The sequence below is a fragment of the Taeniopygia guttata genome, chromosome 6 (genome assembly GCF_048771995.1).
Source record: "Taeniopygia guttata chromosome 6, bTaeGut7.mat, whole genome shotgun sequence".
NCBI classification, from domain to species: domain Eukaryota; kingdom Metazoa; phylum Chordata; class Aves; order Passeriformes; family Estrildidae; genus Taeniopygia; species Taeniopygia guttata.
The window spans coordinates 18,858,930-18,882,146 of NC_133031.1; the positions used below are offsets into that span (position 1 = coordinate 18,858,930).

Genomic DNA, 23,217 nt, shown 5'->3' on the forward strand with positions numbered 1-23,217 from the left:
GAAGCAGCACTCCTACACAATCCAGAGCTATTTAATCACATTTTAAATCCACCCAAGAACTTTTCTCCACCATCTGCCAAGTCCTCTTTGATGTGGATCTACCCTGTTTGCTATGACAAAATAGGAGAGGTTCATTTCCTGCCTAACCCAAAACACCGCATACAGCACTCTGCTCTCTTTTCTGCTCCAAGTTTCAACATGGAAACAGGTGATTTTACCTATTGCATCTAGTTTTGGAACACCAGAAGCACAGCAGGGACCTGGCTCCCTTCTGTAGCAAGGAGTCTAGCTATGGGAAGACAACAAAACCCTCAAACCTGGAAGATCAGAAACAGAGCATACAAAATTCTGCTTTGAACTTCCCACTTTTGCCAAGTTGTTTTGCCCTGATATTTCTCTATTTCAGCATTCACAGCTACAGTCCCATACAAAGAATACATCCCCCAGCCTCCAAACTTTCAGAACATAACACCGCTAGATTCACTAAGTGGAAAGAAAATACTCACAGGAAAGTTTCCTCCACCATCCTGTCAGTTTAAAGGTTTAGGAGGCTCTGCAGAACCTTGAGGGGCAAATCCCAGGTGGAGCAGAACAGGTTGTGTGCTCTCTTACCCTAAATTTCCCTTTTATCTCCTGAAAGTACACACCTTTCCTGCTAGAAGGAGAGGCAGTTTTGGATAGCTGGCCCTCCTCTTCCAGTAAGTCTTTTTAAGGCAAACCCTTTAAATATTGGAAAGGTGTTCTTATCTGAGAAATGAAATCTAGTGCTTAGCCTACCAAAGCTTTTAAATCAAACACCAGAACACACATATAAATCTGATGTAAGTTTTCCTATTAAAAAATGCTTATCACCTGAAGCTTAATAGCTTTGTACCCATTCATATTTTGTGTCCAATAAGAATTTTGCCCTGATCTTAAAATGAAAATCCAACTTAAACAAGGAAAGCGCATATCTCATTTACATTATGCATATCAAGGAAGCCATAGATTTTCAGTTCACATTCTGCTCTATGCCAATTTTAAAATCTCAGATAAATTCAATTCAACTCTCCTGTTGGTATGCAGGAAAGTTTGCATTAGCACCTTTTCAAAGCCTGAAAGTTTCTATTAAAATCCAATGTTGTGTGCATGTTCCCTTAGTTTATTTAAGGGTGAAACTGATTGGAATTGATTTGCTTTATGAGGGGTATATACATGAAACTGTAGAACACACAAGTCATATGACCAATCTAAAACACACAGCAAGCTTGGGTTACTTTAACCTTCTTCCCCATAACTCAAAATTCTGTTTTCACTTTTATTTATCTCAGGTCTCAAGCACTGACCCATGCTCTTTACACTTCTCCAGGGCTTCAGTGCTTTTGCACAGCCAATACTTCCAGTAGATCTCCATTAACGATTGCTGATAAACTGCACTGTGCTTTTTGCATAATGTAAAAGTATCAGGAAGTCAATCTTGAATCTTTTGTACAGAGGGAAGACAGTATCACCCAGCACAAGTGGTGGCCAGACTGTTGCTGCAGCACCCCTAATAAATAGCAGACCATCTTCTCACTGAAAAGTGCCAGGTCATACAGGTAGTAGTTTTTGGGAAAATAATAAATTTCATTTGATTTCTCAGGAGCTGCATGAGCATTAGGTGTAGGGTCCTACCAAATGACTCACTCCCATGAGATTAGCTAAAAATGGAGTCAGCCAGTTGTCAGAGCCAGCAGGAATATTAGTTTCCCTTATTAACTTCTCTAAAACAGATTGATGCAAACCGTTTTGAGGTCAGGTCAAATTTCTTTTTGTGCTTTAACCCAATTTTGAGGCCCACCATAATGTCTAGTAATTAAACAATACATTGATGTAGTTTTAAAACACAGGGTAAAGTAATAGACATCCAGCAGATCATGTCTAAAGCCAGTAAAGTATTCAGAAGAAATGTTTTCAATGTGGGCAAGTTGTAATAAAGTTATAGAGTTGACCCTAGTCAGAGCCTCGGTGATATGGAGCCACCATCTCACCACCCCTCTGATTCACGGGGGAATCACAGCCCAGCCTCTAGCTCCAGGCCTCTCCTCAGAAAACACAGGATCCTTCTAATTGTCAAAATCTTCCCAGGACAGAATTGCCTCTTTGGCTTGGCTCCGAGTCCCTGTTTTAGCCAAACCACTACATGATTTGACCAGTTTACTTTGGCAACTGCCCTGACAGATGCAGGAGCAAGACAAACGGGGAAAGGAGGTGCTGGATGTTCCTCTCGTTGCTTCACGGAACTCAAACAGGGGAGGCACATTAACTGTTGCTGTTCCCCCACAAGCCAGTAAAGGAAGTTGTTTGACTTAAATCAGTGTGTTTAGAACTGGGCTTCAAGCACTTCCAGCACAACTGAGCCCAAGGGAGAAGGTACAGAGGGAAAGCAGCAAACTGACATAGTCGCTGTGTCTTGAGGTACTCAGCCTGCTCCTAGGCTGAGAGAACTTATCCTTCTCTTAAAAGAGGATCTGTGCTTAACAAAGCAGCCCCAGAAAACGACTTAATTTACAACTGCACATCAGAGAATCCTCTCTCCCCCTTGTTTTAATCTTTTGACATGGAAAACCTTGTTTGTCTCAAGAGGAAATGTCCAAGCAGGTCTGCAAGAAGGTGAACAGAGTCAGGCTCAGTCTTTCCTCTGCTCCAGATCCCACAGACAACTCACTCAATGTTTCAGGCTTCCATAAGCATTTGGGTTTTTATTCTCAATTCATCCAAGATGCTTTAAGCTGTCTTTTTTTTCTTTTTAGGACACAGTGCACACAGAACACTTTAATATACACTTCAGTCTCAGGAGGTAAGGCTAACAGGCACCACTGGAAACAATAGCCTCAGTCACACTTCAGTTTCCTATTTTATGTGTATATTTTTTACATATAAATGTATTTGCCTATCTGAGAAAGACCAAAAATTATATGAAAGTTATTAATACAGATAATTTCTCTCTAAGGAGAGAAGGATAACTAACTAATTAAAAATAATTTTAATTAAGAGAATAATTTGGAACCCACCACACTCTTCAAGTCAGAATTGCTTATTACATTTTCCTGCAATTATATTCTTATTGGAGATATTATCCACTGTAACACTTATTTCTCTTCAAGACACAGCACAAGATTTATCAAGAATTATAGCAGGGACAGAGAAGAAGTATGTCTGGCCTTTTGCTATACTAGACCCTAATCAATTGGTTTCAATTAAAATAAAACCAAATTCACAGTAGTATAAGAGCTTTGTTATGCTTTCACCTTGTTGCCTTTGCTAACAAGTTACTTTGAGCAGATAATTCCCATCAAAGAGAAATTCATTTATTTAAAAACTACCAGAGAGAGTATTTCCTCAAAGCACTTCATTAGACACCACAACCGTTTCTTGCAGCAGAACTGCACACAGAGGGCATGATCTACCAAAATCATAAGGTTAACACAAAACTTGAGAGCTGTACTGCAAAACTAAAAGTAAGGTACTACAGGAGCTCTAAAGTCTCTTGCTAAGTTCATGCAAATAAATAAAGAATGATTCAGATCTCCTGTCACAACAAACAGCGGCCACCTCCTCCTCAACTGTTACTTGACTCCGAATCCCTCAGGAGACCACACTTGTTCTGCCATTTCCCCCTCTGTCCCAAAACCCCTTTCAGTGCAGCTTTGTTTCCTGTAGCTGTTTGTCAATCAGTGGAAGCTAACGAGTTCAGGCATACCAATGAAGTGCCTAATTAAAGCCAGGTGTGCTAAAAGAGCCATGCCATGGAATTAATGCAACTCATTAGGCTGGGAATGTTCGGGCAACTTTGGAAAGTTGTTATGTCTATGTTCCAACGCAGTAAAGCATTGAATCCCTGCAGCCCTAATGTAGCCACAGTGATATGTCCTAATTTTTCTGGCTGGTTCTGAAAGGCAGCCTCATATACTGTATGTTTTAACAGTCTAATGTCACAAAGACCTGGACACTTATGGTAAGATATATATTGAAGGAAATGCCCTCATTTTATTGTTGCAGAAACACACTGCCTTTGGTGTCTGATTCCAGCTGTGTTTGAGGCAGGACATGCATACAGTGAAACAAAACTGTAACTTTTTCTTTCTTTGCCTTCCTCAGTCCTTAGCATTGCTTCTGGACCGAGACAATACACATCTCATCTCATTTTTGCTGCCAAAAAAGTGCTACCTCATCATGCTTATCTGCCTCTATTCCCCAGGCCTGGCTTTGCTTCAAGAGCTGAGAGACACATAGCTACAGCTAGTTCCTGCAAGACTGCTAAATATGGATGTAATATGTCTTGTATAAAATAATTGAAAATATAATAAATCAGGCTGAGAACACTGGACTTTCCACACCACTGCACTGTATGAATTACCTGTCCTGTACCTCCTCACAGCAGGTCAGTAGAACAATAGTGTCCTTTCCCCACTGGTCCTTGATGGCCTGCCAGTTCTGGAGGCACTGCTTTCTGGTGGTCAGATTCTCCACTGACACCCGTGCTGATGCAGAGCAACCAGTGTATCTGCTGGAGTTTCTTCAGATTTACACCAGCACAATGGAGTTCAAGATGCCAAAATATGCCAGTGCACAAAATGAGCCTTTGCAAGACTTTTTGAGGTGCCACCTTCTGATCGATGATCGGAACGGGTTAGAGCGTCCATTGGGAACACATTTACATCCCTTTGCACTGACCATTGTTTCTTCACTGTATATAAATCGACAGTACTCCTCATTATTATATGTGAGCAGCCCATGCAAGTATGGTAAGTTATCAGCTTTGTGTGTATGTATGTAATATTTTTACACTGAAGTATTGTTAAATTTGATTTTATTTGGAATAGTAGGACTCATCCATAACTCTGTGCTAGACCTTTGAAAAAAACCACTTAATTTTAATAAAATATCCTTGTTTTCTTTCTAGAAATACTTGCTTGTTTTTTCCTTGATCCTTCTCTTCTCAAGAACTCTATGTATTCCTGCTCGCTGTTACCTTAGACCAGCCAGAAAATATGGTAAGAATGGCAAATATATTAGACATCCCTGAAACATTAATTCAGAGATCTAAAGGTTTTTTTTTTTTCTTAGAAATGTTGGAATACCATAACATACTCTTTGCTGAGGAATGATCTAAACAGCTGCTTACTCAGGAATCAACCCACCCAGAGGTATCTCTGGACTGACAGATTCAATAATTACACTCTGGGCTGATGTATGACTGAGGTAGTTGCCTATGTGGCAAAAGCCCATGAACTTTTAAGTGGCATTGATTAATCTGAAGGGGGCACCTGACACTAAAATCAAAGACAACACAGCTGTTGTTTAAATAATTTTTCATAGCGCACGTTGAAGAAATGGGGAGGAGGAAGGGATGAGAAAATAAAATCAAAACCTGTGTGCTGAATAAAAGAAAGGTCAGAAATATTCTCGTGTTGCCATAAGTGAAGATGTTTTTCAGATGCACTGCAACAGCAGAATAATACACATCTGCTATGTGATTGCAATACTTGATCATGCTGTGTCATACACTCATGCACACTGCAGGAGCAAAGACAGGCTATCTTTTGGGCAAAGCACAGGTTAGGATCTTCCCCAGTGTGATTCTACAGAAATCAGTGCTTTGATTTCCACAAATATAAGACTGTGGTCTACATCTATTAATTTACTGACTATTATTTTCTGGTGTGTTCATTCAGGGTGCGTGTCAGACAGAAACCTCTATGTTTTTGGTGCGGTGTGGAAGAATGAAGATTGTTTCCAGTGCAGGTGTAAGATGGGTGCAATGACTTGCTGTAGCTTGTAAGTTTACCAAAATTAGTTTGTTTATTCAGAAACTGATTGATATATTCAGACTTACAAAACCTCATTCTCATTGAAAGCATATAGTGAAATGTCATACTCATGAGACCAAAACTCCTTTTTCTGTTTCCCAGTTAGCTCTAATCATGGCCAGCAGAATAATCAGTCAATCACACATACTTTTTGGGAAAGGAACATAATGAAACACAGGGTGTTCCCAGTACATAGCTCTTCCTAATCACCTAGTCCTTCTTTTGATTCAGGTAGTAATTGGGTGTGTGGCTCCCCTTAGCTTCTGTTTTCTTGCTCCTTCTATTCATCAGCTAGTCTCCAGATACCTAAGCACCCCACAACACAGGAACCTGTGGGTTTCTGTAGCTCTGCACCAAACACTGACCTGCCTGCAAGCAGATCTATCTATTCAGATATTCTAACATCCTTGCCATTCTGTCAAGAGCCCACATTTTCTCGTTATCAAAACAGGACATACATGCTAATAATTTGCTGTCTTGTACGTTTCTGCCTATGGATAACAGCATCTCATCAAGCAGAGCTGTGTCTTCCAGAATAGTGATGTAAACTGATTATCTCCCTAGGAGACTAGAAAAATCCTTATTTTAAGGGGAGGGAGAAATGTCAGGATCCATCCCCATACAGGCCACCAATTGTTGGCATTGGTGCTTCGCGCCAATCAACTGACCATCAATTTATCATTCCACTGTAAGACTTCCATACCTTATCTCTGAGAGTTCTCACAGGCAGCTTCTCACAGCACTGACTTCTTTTCTTTCTTCTGCACAGCTGTCTGACTTCTTCCTTCCCTATCATGACTGCCTAACCCTTTCTATCCCTAGCAGCACATACTAACCCTTACTGTCCCTAACATGGACACCTAACCCTTTCTGTCCCTAGCATGACTGCCTAACTCTTGCTCTCACAGCAGCAGCCAACTGACTCCAATTCTCCTCTTCTCCAGCTAACCCACTCTTTTTTAACACCCATCCTTGTTGGACCATCCTTATTGGACATAGCTGTGATCTATTAAGGGCAGGCCTGCTCCTACTCTTTGGTAATTAGCACAGCTGCAACTCCTCAGGGGCAAGATTGCCTTCAGCACTATCTGTATTCTCCTACAATCCATCCTCCCACAGAGAAAGAGCCCCATAAATGATTAGTGAGGAAGACTACAATCCACGGAACTTTTGGAGGAAAATATTCCCAGCTTTTCTCAGCCAGAAGAGGGAGGAAGTTGGCCTGTGCTGAGAAGAGGCCCAGCTGGGAGTCATTCATGCTGAAATGATTCAGCACGCTGTAAATTGTTTTTATTATCAAGAAAGTTTTAGTTTGATTGGGGAAGACAGAATTAATTTGTATTTTGCCTTTGTGTGGGAATTTATACTAATCTTTAAGAGAATGACCAGTGAGAATTGCATTTAAACAAGAACAAACGTTGGGAAATCACTTCATCTGTTAACAGGCACAATCTGGGCTCTGTATTCCTCCTATCATAGCCCATAGTACTTGTTATGTATATCCACAGGCCAAGTCAATCCATGGTTGCTCCAGGATGTAGCACAGTGAGTATCCTTCTCAAACCATGCCTCAGCTGACTATTTTCTCTTTGTCTTTCTCAATGACAGGGTTGTAATTCCCAAGAAGTATGACAGGGTGAACTGTGTTGGCCTATTCCACAAGAAAAGCTGTTCCATCCGTGTGGTGAAGAAGACTAATCCTGAGATAAGTTGCAAAGTCTACAATGGAATTGGATAAGACCACATGATGCATTTCTCCTCTTTCACACCTACCCCAGAAGCTGAAAACACTCTGCATCAGCAAGCAGCATGGCTTCAAGAGAAATGAGTTTGCCTCGTGCCTTTCACAGCTCTAATTGTGCCATATCTATCTCATTTCTGATGCTAGTTGGTTTGTCTTACACACATTTGTAACCAATTTTCCTGTTGGGATCCAGAGTTAAATACATTTTCTCATACATTAAATCACTGTAGTCACTGATTGGTCTCCTTGAAAACAGAAGAATTCATGGTGTCTATAAATGTTTGTAAATCTAATTATTGATTTGGAATTAATCTAGCTTTTAAAGTAACAGGCATTATATAAGTTGTTGTCAGACACATGGACTCATTATGCTATTACACTTATTGACAATCGCCCAATGACACGTGCACTAGAATAATGGGATGAAACAAACCAGAAAAACAGCCCCTTGAAATCCTCCCCTCACCTTGGTGCCCTGTGTAGGTCAATCCATTAATGCAGATGCACAAGGGAACATATTCTCCTGGAGTTGACTGGTACATTACAAAAAAGGCAATCCCATGCCTGAGAGTCCAACATACTGCAAAGAAGTGCCATATAAATAGCTCTGTAGCCTCCCATACTGGGCAATAATCTTATTTAGATCAAAGTCCACTGACAAACAACCCCATGAAAGCTGTTTTTATAGGAAACCTAGACTATAAATCATGTTTAGCCTGTAGACTTCAGGCATTACACTGTGCCTGGTGCAAAGTCCATAAAAGTAGTTAATATGAGAAATATCCTATAAAAATCTATTTATACAATATTAAGAGCAATTATAAAGAGTGCTGTACAGCTTAAAAGACCCAGACAAATAATTTGAGTGTGCTCAGTTTATTCAACACTGACGCCATAGTGCTTTACCTCATCTGCCTTTCCTCTACCTTCCTGAAGTGTATTACAATTAAATATTTCATCTGATGCAAACAACAACTTCTTTCAATATCTGCTGTGGAAAACCACAATCACATGGTCTATTTAAAGTGTGGTGCTGAGAACATACAAGCAGAAACCTGCACGTAATAAGGAAAACAGTTACTAATTATCAGAAAAAACCCATCTATGGTAGTCAGGGTGGTTTCAGAAAGCAGGTAAAATGAGAAACACAATTTCTCTTTTTAAATTTTTGGGACTCAGGGACAGTTAGAACAAGAAAGAGCTCCCTTTGATGATATCCCCCTGTGCCTTCTTAGGACCAATGCCATGGACATCCCTGCATCTGGCTATGACCAGTCTGGGAGGAACAGACATCAGAGGGGCTCTCACTTCTCTACTTGAGGAGGTTGACTCAGAGGATCAGAGGATCTAATCCAGTTATATATATGTGTGTCTGTGTATATATTTATGGAGGTAGATGTAGATACAGATATATATACACAAAGGAGTTATGATATCTGCTTCCTAAATGCTAGATTCATTTATAAGAGCCTGTCTAGGGACCCCTAGTAATAGGCTTACTTCTCTGAACATCATTTAAGCAGTTCAGAAAAATTCCTGTGAAGATACATCAGTTTCATAGCTCCCCCCCATGGAATGAAGGTTATGAACAAATTGAGAATGGCTGATAATGGTTGAAATAACAATTCTGCTTCAGAAAGAGGTAGGGATTCTCACAAAATGAAGTCAAACCAAACTTCTGTAAAATATCTACAAGGATGCCAGGTAGCCCTAATAAACTTAGTATACACATGGACTATGTGCTCTTCCATGGTACATTTTCTCCACATGCTTTTGTCATCAAGTGCCTAGTACTATTCTTTATGGATATTGTTTGCTTACTGTTTAGCAGTGCCAGAGAGAGCAGAACTCCAGATGCTGGAACACAATTAGATTTGCTAAATGTACTGTAGCAGAATTGGCCTCAAGAATTTCATGCTCAGAGGAAAGGAGACAGTATCAGGACTCCTTTAAGGAAGGCTGATATGGCTGAAGATCTGACACAGGAATGCTGGAGGAGACCCTCAAAGCATCCAGAAAGCAGCTTTTATCCCTCTGCTGTCAGTGACAATCCTGTCACTGCAGGGAAATGCTCAATTGCACCCAATGTTGGTTGGTAGAGGCCTTGCTGTCACCATAACCACTTGCAGGAAGGAGTTATTTGGCCAGAGCAGAGAGGACTATCTCTTCATGCACCTGTACCCCCTTGAAAGGTGTTGTCTCCATGGAGTCCTACTGTTTTTGTAACCAGCTGCAGAGCAAGGACAGTTCTCCAATGCCTTCTCATAACAGGAGCATGTGCTGTGGGTGGAGATTGGGAACAGGGCTTCTTGTTGTTCTCTAGAAACTAGGACAGCCCCATGCCATGCCAGCTACACTTTCTTTACGCCATCCCCTATCAACAACAAATGGGACTGGTCCACTGACAGCACTTAACTAGCAATAGTTGGCACTACAGTACTTCCACACTGCTTCCCAATGTGGAATTTCCTTTATTATGCACCCTCATAGGAATATTCTTGTTCATTTCTCAAGTCTTAATGGGCTGGGATCCTCACAGAGACTCTCTACAGACTATTGTTCAGTAGTTCCCACTGGGAAGTGAGCCATAGCCAGATACAAGCCAGTCAGCTCAAGTACCAGAACCCCTTTTAGCGAGGTGCTGAACCCAGATCCACCTGAGGATATTTGCATCAGCATCTTTGTCTTGCTGCTGCTGTTCTCATTCCAGGGTAACTGCAGTACTGCCCCCTCTATGCTACAGTCTGGACAGCTGCTGCTTGGCAGCTCCAGCCCCATTGCACCTCTTGGCTTACATGCAACAGCAGCCACTGAGTGTAAGTCCCAGATCCACAAATGCCTGCAGGGTTGGAATGACTTCAGTGCTGCTCCCACATCAGCTTATGAATAGTGAGCATTTTCATCCTGCAACTTGGATGCGATGTGGAAAGAACATGTGTGTAACAGGACTCTAATGGAGCCCCTTTCACCTCACCAAAATGGCCAGGATCTTGCTAGAGAAGTTCATAAAAAAATCTGTCACATCCCAGATGACATAGCAAGATACTGGTGACTGAGTTGTCTCCTGATCCCTGGGCAGTAGAGACCTGAGCAGTGTTTCAGGAACCATGATACAGCTGTCCTCTACTGACTTTAAAAAGAGAGCAGATGTTTATTTGCTAGTTTGCAAGCTCTGCCCAAACGTCTGAATTGAGAGAATAAAAGTGGTGCAATATATCTTTAAATGTTTGGAAGGTGTGGAGGCATGGCTGGCTAAGGAATGCTGCAGCTGAGGGGAACAGAAGAACAGCTTAGCAAATTCAAATATCCCTCAGAAAAAGGCCTGTCTGTTTCCTAATGGTTTTCCTCCCCTTTCTTTAATGCTTTGAACAGCAGTACAAATAAACATACGATAAATAAATTAAGGAAGAAACAGAAGTGTACAAGCCAGCCAAATAAATAATTTCAGCTTCTCTGTCTCCAGTAAGATAGGAAGAATCTTCTGTTTCCTGCAAAGCTGGCCAGAAGCTCGAGATCTGTGTGGGTGATGCTTTCTCATGCTGAGCACAGCCTGCATGTCCTTTTCCATCACCAGATCAGAAAGTGTGTCTCCAGGGGTGCCTGGGTGAAGGGGAAATGTTGGGATATGGGGTGCTGGTTTAAACTAGTTGGTAAATAAGGCCTCTGAAAAGGAGGCTGGGAAAAAAAAAAAAGTAACACAAAATAGGAAGCAGATGGAGCAACCCCTGATTTAAAAATCATTAACTGTGGACAACTGTCCAGCTTACACCATTCATTATATATATTCCAGTTATATATATACATATATATTCTCTGCACCATAAGATATAAGAAATGCCAAAACACTCTATATCCCTACTTATACTTTGCTTATTTCTCTAATGAGGAAAGCTGTCTGCTAAACTCTCATAGTAGAAGATCACATCTGTAATAGCTGTTTTCAGAAAAAAACAAGAGAAAAGTAAAGTATAAATTAAAAACTGTTTTCACTGTTAGTTTAGTTCACATGAATTTGCACTTATTTTGATATTGAAGCATTTTATTTCTATTAACATACTACATACCTACAAATAAAAATACCTTCTTGCTACCACTGCTTATCACAACTTAAGAAAGGCTCCAGAACAGCATTAGCCACTGGATTAATTACATAGCTGACTGTAGCTTAAACCATTTTTATATAAAGACCAAAATTAGATTATTCTGGTATAGCTGTTGGAAATATTCTGTTTGTGTAATTTCCCAATGCAAGAGAAAAATTTGCAACTCTGATTTCTACCTTGGTTTTTACCTGGGAAAAAAAAAATCACAGAAATCTGGCACTTCTACAAACCCTTTTCCTCCCTTTATTTCCACCTTTCTCAGTGGCCTTTCATTTCCGAGTTCTTTTCCTGAGTAACAGTGTGTCTCTTCCCCATTCACAATCTAAGGACTTTAGTGTGCACCCTTCTAAAAGAAAATTTCAGTATCTGTCTGTGGTGGAATGGAAAATCTGAGAAAACTGGTACTGGCCTCCTTAGTATGAGGCAAAATTCTCTTTGAAGCCCTACAGAAATCTTGCCTCAGCAAGGAGAACAGGATTAGGCTCTATGTCTGTATTTGGTCTCTCTGTTTTCACTTGAGATCACACTCATGTGCAGCATGGGGGCATACTTCACAGCTCTTTTCTGAAGTATCAAGTATCCCTAGAATTTTTATATTTATACAACAGCAGAGGGAGCCAGAACTTCAAAGTCAGACCATAATCATAAGGCAGAATTCATTGGCTAAGTTGAAGGGAGGGAAGGACAGAGGGCGGGATAGAGAGGAGGAGAGGGAGAGAGATGCCATCCAAATTACCTACAGAAACAACCAGCACGGCTTCTCTCCTGGATTGCAAGAGCACAAAAGATCTTACTTCACTCCTACAACACTTCTGCTTTCTTCCAGAACAGAAATGTGCACCACCAGCAGTGATTCTCTCCATCAGTAACTGGTAAGGATTTTCTAAATTATCTATTTCAGATTGTCAGGAGCTCACATCTCTTTATTGTAGTTATCACCTGTTATTGTTTAAAAAGCAGGTGATTATGTTTGATAAATGATGACTGTTTGACTTGTCATGAAAGACCCAGCCCTTGTATCTACTGAGCAAAGCTTTGCAACCTTTTGGGGTGCAGGAGGGACATGGCGGCTTCTTGGGGGCCTTTGCATTTCAGCATGCTCCCTGCCACCCTGCGGTGTGACAGAAAGAACCTTCCTGGGTGCCTCTGGTCGCTGGAAAACATTTCTTATCTCCTAGTCCCTGAGATTTCTTGGTCATCACACAACCAATGCAGATCCAAGCAGGATATAACACATCACTCCATGGATGTCCTGACTGACTGTCTGCTAAAGTGCCCATTGCAATGTTTTATAGATTCACCACTTGCTTTGGTAAAGATCACCTGTGTAAAAATATATTTTTTTTTCTCTTGGGTAGCAAACATGTCACAAAGGCCATTACTCTTAAGGAATCAGGGACTAACTACCATTCTCCAGTCTGCTGATTTGCTATTCACATTTTACCTTTGTGAACTGGCTCCATGTCTTTGGTAAGGTTGTTATGAATTTAACCAGAAAATAAAAAGTTGGAGTAAATGCTTTTGTAAAACTTCCCTGTTTTCTACAGGATCAGAGAAGATTAACTCATAACAAAATTTCATAAGCTCCAAAAGCTCAGAAAACATGCAGATGTTTCCCCTCAGAAAACATGCAGATTTGAGAGGGGGGAAAGAGAATTCCCTTTCCTTGATATTTATGTAACTCCTTATGTTATAGACTTGTAACATGTTAATATGCACAAGTTTTTCTATACCCTAATTATGCAGGTTCTAGAATTTTTTATCCTATATAGCTTTTTTAATGACCTAAGATAGTTTCTCCCGATATTTTTGCAATACAAAGCTAAAAAGAGGCGAAGAGACCATCATTAACTTTCACTGTATTGGGTCCCTCATGGATTTAACACTGTTATGGGATGTCTGTGCAAACTCAGTGACATGTTTCCTCTTCTAGTTAAGTGTTGCTTTCCTGGGAAGCCTGGCTAATAATAGCCAAGTGGTTTTTAACTTTTCTTTAGTATGTAAGGCTAAACAGGCCAAATCTGCTTTACTGAGATAATGTCATTGGCAGCCAAAAGGGGATACCACTGTCAGCCAGTCCCCACTACCTAAATTAATATCTGTACTATAAATTCTGGTAATCTGTTGAACCTTTCCATTGCTCCTTTTTTTTTTTTTCCTAGCAGACAACAGGCAGCTTTACTCCCAGTAATTGCTGCAACTCTTTAAATAAGTAATACAATCACTGCATGTCTTTAGGAGTTGCTTCTCTCAGAATGCCAGTTGTTTGAGCAACTGATGTAGATAAGCAAGAGCTTCTAAGTACCAGATAATGAAGCCAGACACTGCAAACATGTTTTTTTCTTTGACTAATGTCTGATGTGGAAATTGGCTTCCACTGTCCATCACAACTATGGAGACTGTTATTTGATTACAGGCAGTGGATGATCACGATCAGCTTTGCAAAAATGACCCACCCTTTTCCAGCGGGCATATAGAGCCCAGCATCTGTAGCAGTCCCCTGCTTTATCCTGCCTCCAGGAAAAAAGTTTTTATAGGGGTTTTCATAGGATGTCTTTGAGTCCAGAGGTTTCTCAAAAGAGCAGTCATGCATTAACAGCTAGAAGCCACTTATGGTCTAGCAATCTCTTGAAACTGAGGGTTTTATTTTCTTCCCTGACTCATTTCTGCAGAATTCCCTTTCCTTTAAGGAATTTTCTGGGGGATACAGGATAATGCCCTGGGGCAAGACTTTTGAGCTGACAAGTGATAATTTGGTTTCTTTTTTTTGAGATAAGCTGAGTGACAGTTGTTACTTTAGAAGGCTGTGCTGTTCACCATGATGGACCATTCAAACTTTGCCTGCGCTTCTTCCTTGCTTCCAACACAAATAGAAGAGTGATAAATGTCTACAAAAGATGTATGTGGGGAATTGAACTTACACTAAGATTAATTCTGAATGCTCATTGTCTTTTTCCTTCTGTATCCTGTTAATTTGTTGCAGACTTTTGTGACGCTTACTTTTTGGAGAAGCTGTCTCATGCTACATTAAGTAGAGAAGAAATTCTCATAAACATCTTAGTTTTTGTTACTGAACTCTTTCCCAATATTCATTAAGAGTACTGAATAGGATTCCTCTTTCTTCTTTAAAGACAAATGAGCAAAATCAGGCAAAAATCTTTCTCCCTCAACAAACAGATTTAGGAGATATACTTCTTACTTGTACAAGCCAAATAAATATTGCTTCACTTTCAGGGGAAAAAAAGCTGTTTTTCTCTTAGACCATAATCTCATTGGTATGTTTTATGCAGTAATCAACAAACCTTCAATACAATGAAGGGACTAACACCCCTGTTCCAACTGCACTGGTGATTCGCTGTATTAGCTCACCTTTGATTCAAATGTCTAAACAGAATATGCACACATTGCTTTTTACTGGCTCTTGGTCTAGAATAAACTGAATGGCAACCAAACACCTTGAAAGCCAAACACATCACTTGGGAGTGACTACCCTTGAGGATCCGCCACCCAAGGATACCATGATAGGATGCATGGGTGTAAGGTCACTGCAATAATTTTTTTCTGTTTTTCTGGGACTGCTTTTTACATTATGGTTGCTGGAACAAGAGTTAAAGAGCTCTACAGGCATAGGTGATCTATGCACTGACTTTTCCCAAGACATCATGTTGGCAGGTGGTTTAAAGTACCTCATGGTGCATCACAGGTTCCCTTGAGACACTGGACAACTCATGTCCCATCTCCCTCTCACAGTCCCCTTATCTGTGACAAGAAGGTGATAATTCCTTATTTACCTCTGGGCAGTACCATAAAAGTGAATGCCCAGGAAGTGCCTGCCAGTCACCTGGTGGGGGATACCACAGAATGCAAGGTGTTAAAAAAGAGGGAGCTCCTAACCTAACGACACACATTGCAGAACCTTCAGAGATGCTCTTTATCCCCACCACACTTACCATCGGTGACCAACACACAGCATCACTCAGTTGTTGGTATTTCTCTTGGAAATGTGCTCCATAAACCTGTGGGATCTAGCTTCTGCTTTTCAGGTGGCTCCACCACTTTCTTTTTTTTTTCCTTCAGCATAATTAGTTTTCACTGTTGCTTCAGCGTCTCCAAAAGTGTCTGGGACCCTACAGAGGGCTTACTCTGTGGACACAGATGTTTGTAATAACTGCACATATTTTCATATTTTTCAAGCAACAAAAGAGAACCATGTGTTTGTTGTTGAGGATTGTTGTCCTTGCTGTAGCTAAGGACATGAGGCTGGGACCGTAGTAAAAAGCTCACATGTTTTGTTTACAGCAAAATCTATTTGTCCTGTCCAAATGCCAGGACTTATCTCTTCTGACTGGTACAAAATATTATTGCCGGCTGCCCATCCCTTAGCTCTGTTTTGCTTGCAGCATCTCCACAGGCCAGCAATCATTAAAAACGATGGGGCTGGTTGAAGGTTTTCCATTCTATATCCATTTTCACACAGACCACCATACCCTCCTCATATGTGAACATGGAATCAATACATCACCATTTCTGCTTCTTTTTCTTCCAGAAAACGTATCAATCGTTCACATGGATTGGGCAACAACACAAAAATGAGTGGACAGAAGCAGTCACGCCTATATCCTCAATTTGGAAAATTTCCTTTGCCCCCTCTTTAATGAAGTTTAAACTACTGAGGAAATGAAGACTGTGAGAAAGAAAGGGCTACTATATTTTGCTTGTGTGACTGTCTTGACTGCCTCAGATGGATACAGATAGATGACAGAAAGATAAAGTTAGATAGATCAACAGGTCTAGCAAAGTAACAAAAGAATTTACTGTACTTGTTCATTTTTGCTGATCCCAAACAATGATCCCAAAGCATCCTTTCATTTACTGCACACTATTGATTTCTTTAGTTCCTGAGAGGCAACATCTCTAGAAAACAATAGAATTCATAGTGGGAAAGACAAGGCAAAGAAAAGGATTATAGGATAGCAGGTGCTTTTTGTACAGTCCTGGTTATCTTTAGGCATGCAATTGTTTAGCAATAAGTGCTACTTAATTGAAGTGATAAACTCACTATACCATGGTATTTATGTATTCATATCATGATCATTTGTTTTTTTCTGAATCTCGGACATTTTTCACCATCCCACAAACTTGAGTAATGATTAATCATTGAGGAAAGTGTCATGCAGTGGTTAAATAGTGTCATGCCCCAAGTATTTATTTACTTTTCTTACTACAAGCCCTTGTACAGCACGGAACTGCCTCTGGCCTGATGAGAACTCCCAGCAGAGTCATATTTTTTCTCTTTGATTCCTGGACACAGAGGATTTAGACTCAAGGGTCAGGATTATAAACTAGCCTTTGCTATGGCTTACAGGAGTCATCTGGGAGAGTCGAGGCAGTTCTGTGACTGAGACTTCCAAAAGTATGCAGCACCAATTAACTCCATGGTTTGGCTCCCTGAATCCCACTGAAAGACACAGCTCATGGCTTGCAGCAGTGAGTTTGAAGTAGATCTGTCTGTGCAGGAACACTGTCTAGCAGATAGAACATGCTTTTACAACAAATTTGTAAAAAAAAAAAGAAAAGCAAAATTATGCTGAGGGAGAATCAATAAAAATCTTCCCAGAAGGAATTAAAAGATACTATCAAAATCACTCATTTTAAAGCCAAGATCAGGGAACTGGACTGTATTTCTGATAAACCCTGTCATGGTCACATTAGAGGAGATATCAGTGCTTCGTGGGCACTGGAGTTCATCCGGAATGAGGAAGCAAGAAATTTGGACTGCAGTTCCCATGACCTGTCACAGCTGTATAGAAGCTGGGAAATGTTGAAATTGTTTTGAATTATTTTAGACTTTTAAAAAAATTTCCCATGATATTCCTCCAGAGAATGAGCCTGAATTTTTGCATGGTGATTGTTTTGCACAAACGTGAGTTCTGGCTGCAATTACAAATGCATTTCACAGAAGATATTTTAATGTTGGCTTTGTGCACCTAATATGCCTTGCTTTGCACATTGATATTTAGCACAACTGAAGGTAAATGCAGCCTTATAATGTCCTCTGTCCAGTTTTGGATCAGAACCTTGCAAAAACAGAATTGCACACAATTTTACCCTGGTTGGGTTTTGATCTGGTTTTCTTGTAGCGCTGCTCTGCTTCATTAGTGATGTTCAAGATACTGCACCAGTGAAATAATGAAGTTAAGATGTTCTTAAATCCATGGGACAACCTCACAATGAATAAACATAGTCATAATTCAATAGACTTTGCACAGACTTTCATACTACAGTTAGCAAAGGGTTCCATTTTATGATCTAATAAACTATGTAAGAGGGAACTGCAGAATATATACAAAATCCCTGGCATTTGCTTCCCTGCCTCCCTCCTTACCCTTTTGACTAATTTCTTGCAGCATAACTAAACATATTTTTTCTTTTCCTCTCCAGATATACCCAGACCTTCCACAGCCAGACAGAACAGATATAACGCTTTTAGGCTGGCTCCAGAAGACTCAGACTGTGTTTGACTGCCACCCTTTTGGATAAATATTTTGGGATTCAAGATGAATAAGACAAGGGCTGTTAATGATGTTTTTCATTTCCTGATCAACAAGAACTGGAGCTCAAGCCGAAGCTTTCCTATGAACATTTCTAATCAGTGCATGAACATCACCGACCTTACTGTCTTTCTGGCCACGTCTTACAGCTTGGAGACTGTTCTGGGCATTGTGGGAAACATCTGTCTGATTGCTGTCATTGCCAGGCAGAAGGAAAAGGCAAATGTCACCAATATCCTAATTTCCAACTTAATAATTTCAGACTTGTTTATGTGTCTTGTCTGCCTGCCTTTCACCGTTGTTTACACCATGATGGACTACTGGATATTTGGAGAAGTCATGTGCAAAATGACCTCTTTCACTCAGTGCACAACTGTGACAGTGTCAATCCTTTCCCTTGTCCTTATTGCTTTGGAAAGACATCAGCTCATCATAAACCCGACTGGCTGGAGGCCAAATACCTCCCAAGCCTATCTAGGAATTGGAGTGATTTGGACTTTAGCGTGTCTCATGTCCCTACCCTTTTTGACCACATCCATCTTGTCTAATGAGTTGTATGAGCAGCTCTCACACTTCATGAACTTTTCCACTGATAAGGCAATATGTATCAACTCGTGGCCTTCTGAGCAGCACAAACTTATCTACACAACCACTTTACTGCTCTTGCAATATTGCATCCCTCTGTTCTTCATTATCCTTTGCTACCTGCGTATCTACTTACGCCTGCAGAAGAGAAAGGACATGTTTGAGAAGAGCGAGTACAGCAACCGAGCAGTCCAGCTGAGAAGGATAAACATTTTGCTAGCATCCATGGTTGCTGCTTTTGCTGTTTGCTGGCTACCACTGCATGTTTTCAACACCATTGTGGACTGGAATTACAAAATCATTTCACCTTGCTACCACAACCTGATCTTCTCATTGTGCCACCTGGTAGCTATGGCTTCTACCTGTGTCAACCCTGTTATCTATGGTTTCCTAAACAGCAACTTCAAAAAAGAAGTGAAGTCACTGATTCTGAGCTGCCAGCATAATTCAGTAACTGCTTCAATGGAAGAATATGATCATTTGCCTTTATCCACCATGCAGACTGAAATTTCCAAGGGGTCACTGATGTTGAACTGCAGGCACAATTCTATCTAATGACCAGAAAACATTTCAGAAGGTGCACTGACACCACACACCAATTATTACCTGTGGGTATATAAAGCAACTGGTGATGCCACAGCTGGGATGTGAACAGGAAGCCGTCACTACCTGAGTTTTGGAAGAACAAGCCCAGTAGTGTTGTAAATGCTCACAGTTGCTGCTGTGGTGCACAAGTCTTTGTGTCACCGAGGTGGTACAGACACTGAGGAGACTGGGCTGATGTATAAGCAGCTGCTCTAAGATCAGTGACTAAGCTGTGGCTGCACAGAGGCTGACACAGGTTCATCAGTGAAATTCATATCTCTACCATGGCTGCAGTAGAAAACCAGATTTCCAGTTTCATCACTGCAGGCTGCCAAAAGTTGTGTTGGAGAAGACTCTCTGTTTTTCAGTATTAGTAAGATTTTTATGCACAGCTGACACACCAGTGGAACAGAGATATGTAAATATCAATTTTATCTACCACCTCTTGCAGCCCATTAAGTTACAGTAAACTTTCAGATCTTCACATAAAACAACTGCCTGTTTCCATGAAACTTCACTCGCTGCCATAGGCTTGAGAATAGTCATTGCCTCTGCAAGTAGGGACAAGGAACAATGACGCTGTATGTAAAGAAGACAGTCACTTATGAAGGATGGCAGCAAATGAAAATGTTATTTGATGGATTAAACTCAAAATGCATTGAGATGTTACTGAGAACTATTTTAAAGCATGTGAGAAACAGCTGTGGATCTACATGGAAATGAGTCAGTTCCCGCTGCTGTCAATCACCAAGCTCTGCAATGCTAAAATCTTCATGCCATGATGGTACGAGATGGCCAAATTACAGGAATTGTTCCAGGACTTGGTAGCAACATGACATTCTGCTTCAGCATCTTCTTGTTACTTTAATTGCAACATATCTAATTCAGAAGATCAGAATGAGCATGAAAACCTGTTTGTGGAAATCATGTGTTTCCAGAGTGGCTACACTTTCAAAGAAATAAGCATATGCATGGAGAATTTGAGTTTTCTTAAAAAATAAAACCCGATGTAAGATATCAGTCCCACTCACTGGCATCAGCAACACAGGTGAATCTGAAATTCCAACAAATCAATAGAAGGTCAATGAAAATACACAGGTGGAATCCAGGTCAGGCTGAAGCCAAGCTGAATAGGTAGTATTGTCAATTGCTCCAGTAAAATGAAGGTCATGTTTTTTCACAGCGTGTTATTTGTAGCCTTTGTTTATGAAACCTACAAACTATAAACTCTTTTTAACCTCTGGAGCCAGAGAAATTGCTCAGTGACTACTGAGAAACCAAGGCATGCCCGAGAAGGCCATACTGAGCTACAGATTAAAAAAAAAAAAACCTAACAATTCAGGTAGCAAGTGCAAAAAGGAGATCAACCAGCTCAATGCTAATGAAATACTTAAGCATATTCTGTCCTGATTTCCTAAACTAAACTTAGCAGAATACTGGACTAGGTGGTCAGCTGAGATAATTTCAACATGGAGCATGGAGCTGAAGATATTCAGTATATAATTATGCAAACAACTAGAAATTGTTGGCAGATCTCTGATTAGACAAATTGGTATAAAGACAGGTGAGGAAAAGACTTCCTCCCATGCTGTGAACTGACTAGAATATTAATTCTGAGCAGAGTATCTGAGGACAAGAGCTAACCCCTATGTTATAAGGCAACAAGAGCTATCATAAACCCAGCTGGCAGAAATAAAAGTTAACCCCTTGCCATGAGCTAGGTGCACAGATATCGGTGGTAAAACTTGAAGTTTGGCCTTGAATTCTTGTGTACTACCCTGTAATTCTGGCCAGAACCTCTGTATCTTAGTAAGATACTTTGTGTGTGATTACCTTTTATATCTTCCTCAACTATATGGCAAGACATTTTTGCTCTTTTCAAATGGATTCCAGCTTTCTTTTATTTTCTTTGTTACTTGCTATACTATGCTGAGAAGTTGTTTCTCTTGATTAGTTTGCATGCAATGTGACTTCTAGACTGGACACTGAGTCTACTAGAAACACAGAATAAGAGGACTCTTATAGTAGATGCATCTTGAAATTTGCTACTGTAGCCGAAACCACCATGGGATGCTGAGTAGCACAAAATACAGCTGCTCCTCCTAATCAGTGTGAGTTACATCAAAACTGTGCTTTATTACTTCAAGGCTTAAATACTATTTCAACTTTGTCATTGTTTTGCATTTAGAATCAATCTAAGTAATTGAGCAATTCTGCCTGGTTTTCGCACTTGTTAGAATTCCAGCACTTAGCTAAGGTATCTGTAAAGCTATTTTAAGAATAGTCTGCTAAACACAGACACAGAAGATTACCTGATACAGGGTCTTAAGTATATAACTTTTCAAGCTCCAGTGTCTTAAATGGAAACACAATTACTTTTAGCATTTGCACTTCCATAAACGTGTCTTTGTCTCTAGTTCTAAGTGAAAACTTTTGGTAAAGTGCTTACAGTATAGCAGAGACCTGCCACTAGAGCTGTGCACTGGCATTGTGCATCAGATCCGAGTTCTTCCTGTAAAGGGTAGAAATATGAGTGGGATCTGACACTGTTTAACTGTAATTCACGTGGCCATTTGTTTCCATGAACACAAGTAGATACATAAAGCAAGCAGATCCAACTTTACACTAACACAAACGGATGTTATCTTCCTCTCGTGATTAAGCAAAGTGTCAAGTTTGGAGTCAACTACTGTTTATTGCTAACTGACTTTGGACTGGATAAACTACAGGATTTAAACACTAAAAGCCACCAAACTGCACCCATATATCTAACTGCAAAAATGCAGATTCTCAGAACTCCCAACCAGCTGCAGTCTATCCATCTACTTAACATCTTGAGATACATGTTTTTCAACCTCTAGAATTTCCTAAGTAACTAAATAAACTTTAAAGAAAACATATTAAAATAAAGAGATCTATGTACCAAAGGACTGAATATGTAACAGGAAAGGTGCCTGTACCAAGCCTCTGTGCATACACCAAGGCTTATGCTGCTGTGCACAGATGCTGTAGAGGATACTACCCTGTTAGTTTTTTAAGAACTTCTGTAGCAACTGTTCCCTGTTCCCTCTGAAGGCAAAGTCACAAGGCTGAGTGCAATTATGCCTGCATAGTTGATACAGCCATTTTATTTGTCACTTTGAGGCTTTATGCAGCCAAGGGAGGCTAGGTTTCTTTGGTCCCAGCAGAAGGTAACAGAACAGAAATAGCTTACATACCTTTTATCCATTTGTAAATAACAGATACTGTTAATGTGTAAGAAGCATTGAGCATTTTTGTGTCCATTGTATATAGTGATTGTTTTGGGTATACTCTCTAAAGTTCTGCTACTGGGTCACAAAAGCAACGATGGAGAAATAGGCAGTTGTGCAAATCATGAGTTCCTACAATTTTGAGACCTTACACTGCCTTTTTTAAAAAAAGTTTTTCATAATCTTGCCTCTTGTGGCACATTATAAGAAGTCAGTAAGGTTTTCAGAGCAAGAGAACAACTTATTGTGTGATAGAAATAGCACACTACAGGAAATCTTATAATAACAAATAAAGTAATATTGTCTGTGTCACTTCTCTGTGCCTGCTTCTGTAAAATGATGTAAGACTCTCCATAGTATAAAATACATAAGATTTAGTCCTCAACTAGTGTTTATCAAGAGAAAAAAAGTGAATGGTGTGATAAGAACCACTAATGTGTGAAGGATTAATAATTTGACACATTATTCCAAAGGACAGTGGTGCAGTGCAGCTGACAATGGGGGACAGGCAAGTACCAAAAATTCAACATGGTACATTGGAATATTCTGATGCCAGAACTCAAATCA

The 23,217-nt window shown here is 40.2% G+C and overlaps 1 protein-coding gene across 1 annotated transcript; it reads left to right on the top strand.

Annotated features, from left to right (window-relative positions):
- Positions 1-12,375: 12,375 nt before the first annotated feature.
- Positions 12,376-22,962, top strand: NPY4R2 (neuropeptide Y receptor Y4-2). Its single transcript, XM_002198289.6, has 2 exons — positions 12,376-12,550; positions 18,120-22,962. The coding sequence occupies exon 2, from the start codon at positions 18,236-18,238 to the stop codon at positions 19,367-19,369; it is 1,134 nt and encodes a 377-aa protein (XP_002198325.1). The 5' UTR covers positions 12,376-12,550; positions 18,120-18,235; the 3' UTR covers positions 19,370-22,962.
- Positions 22,963-23,217: the final 255 nt, after the last annotated feature.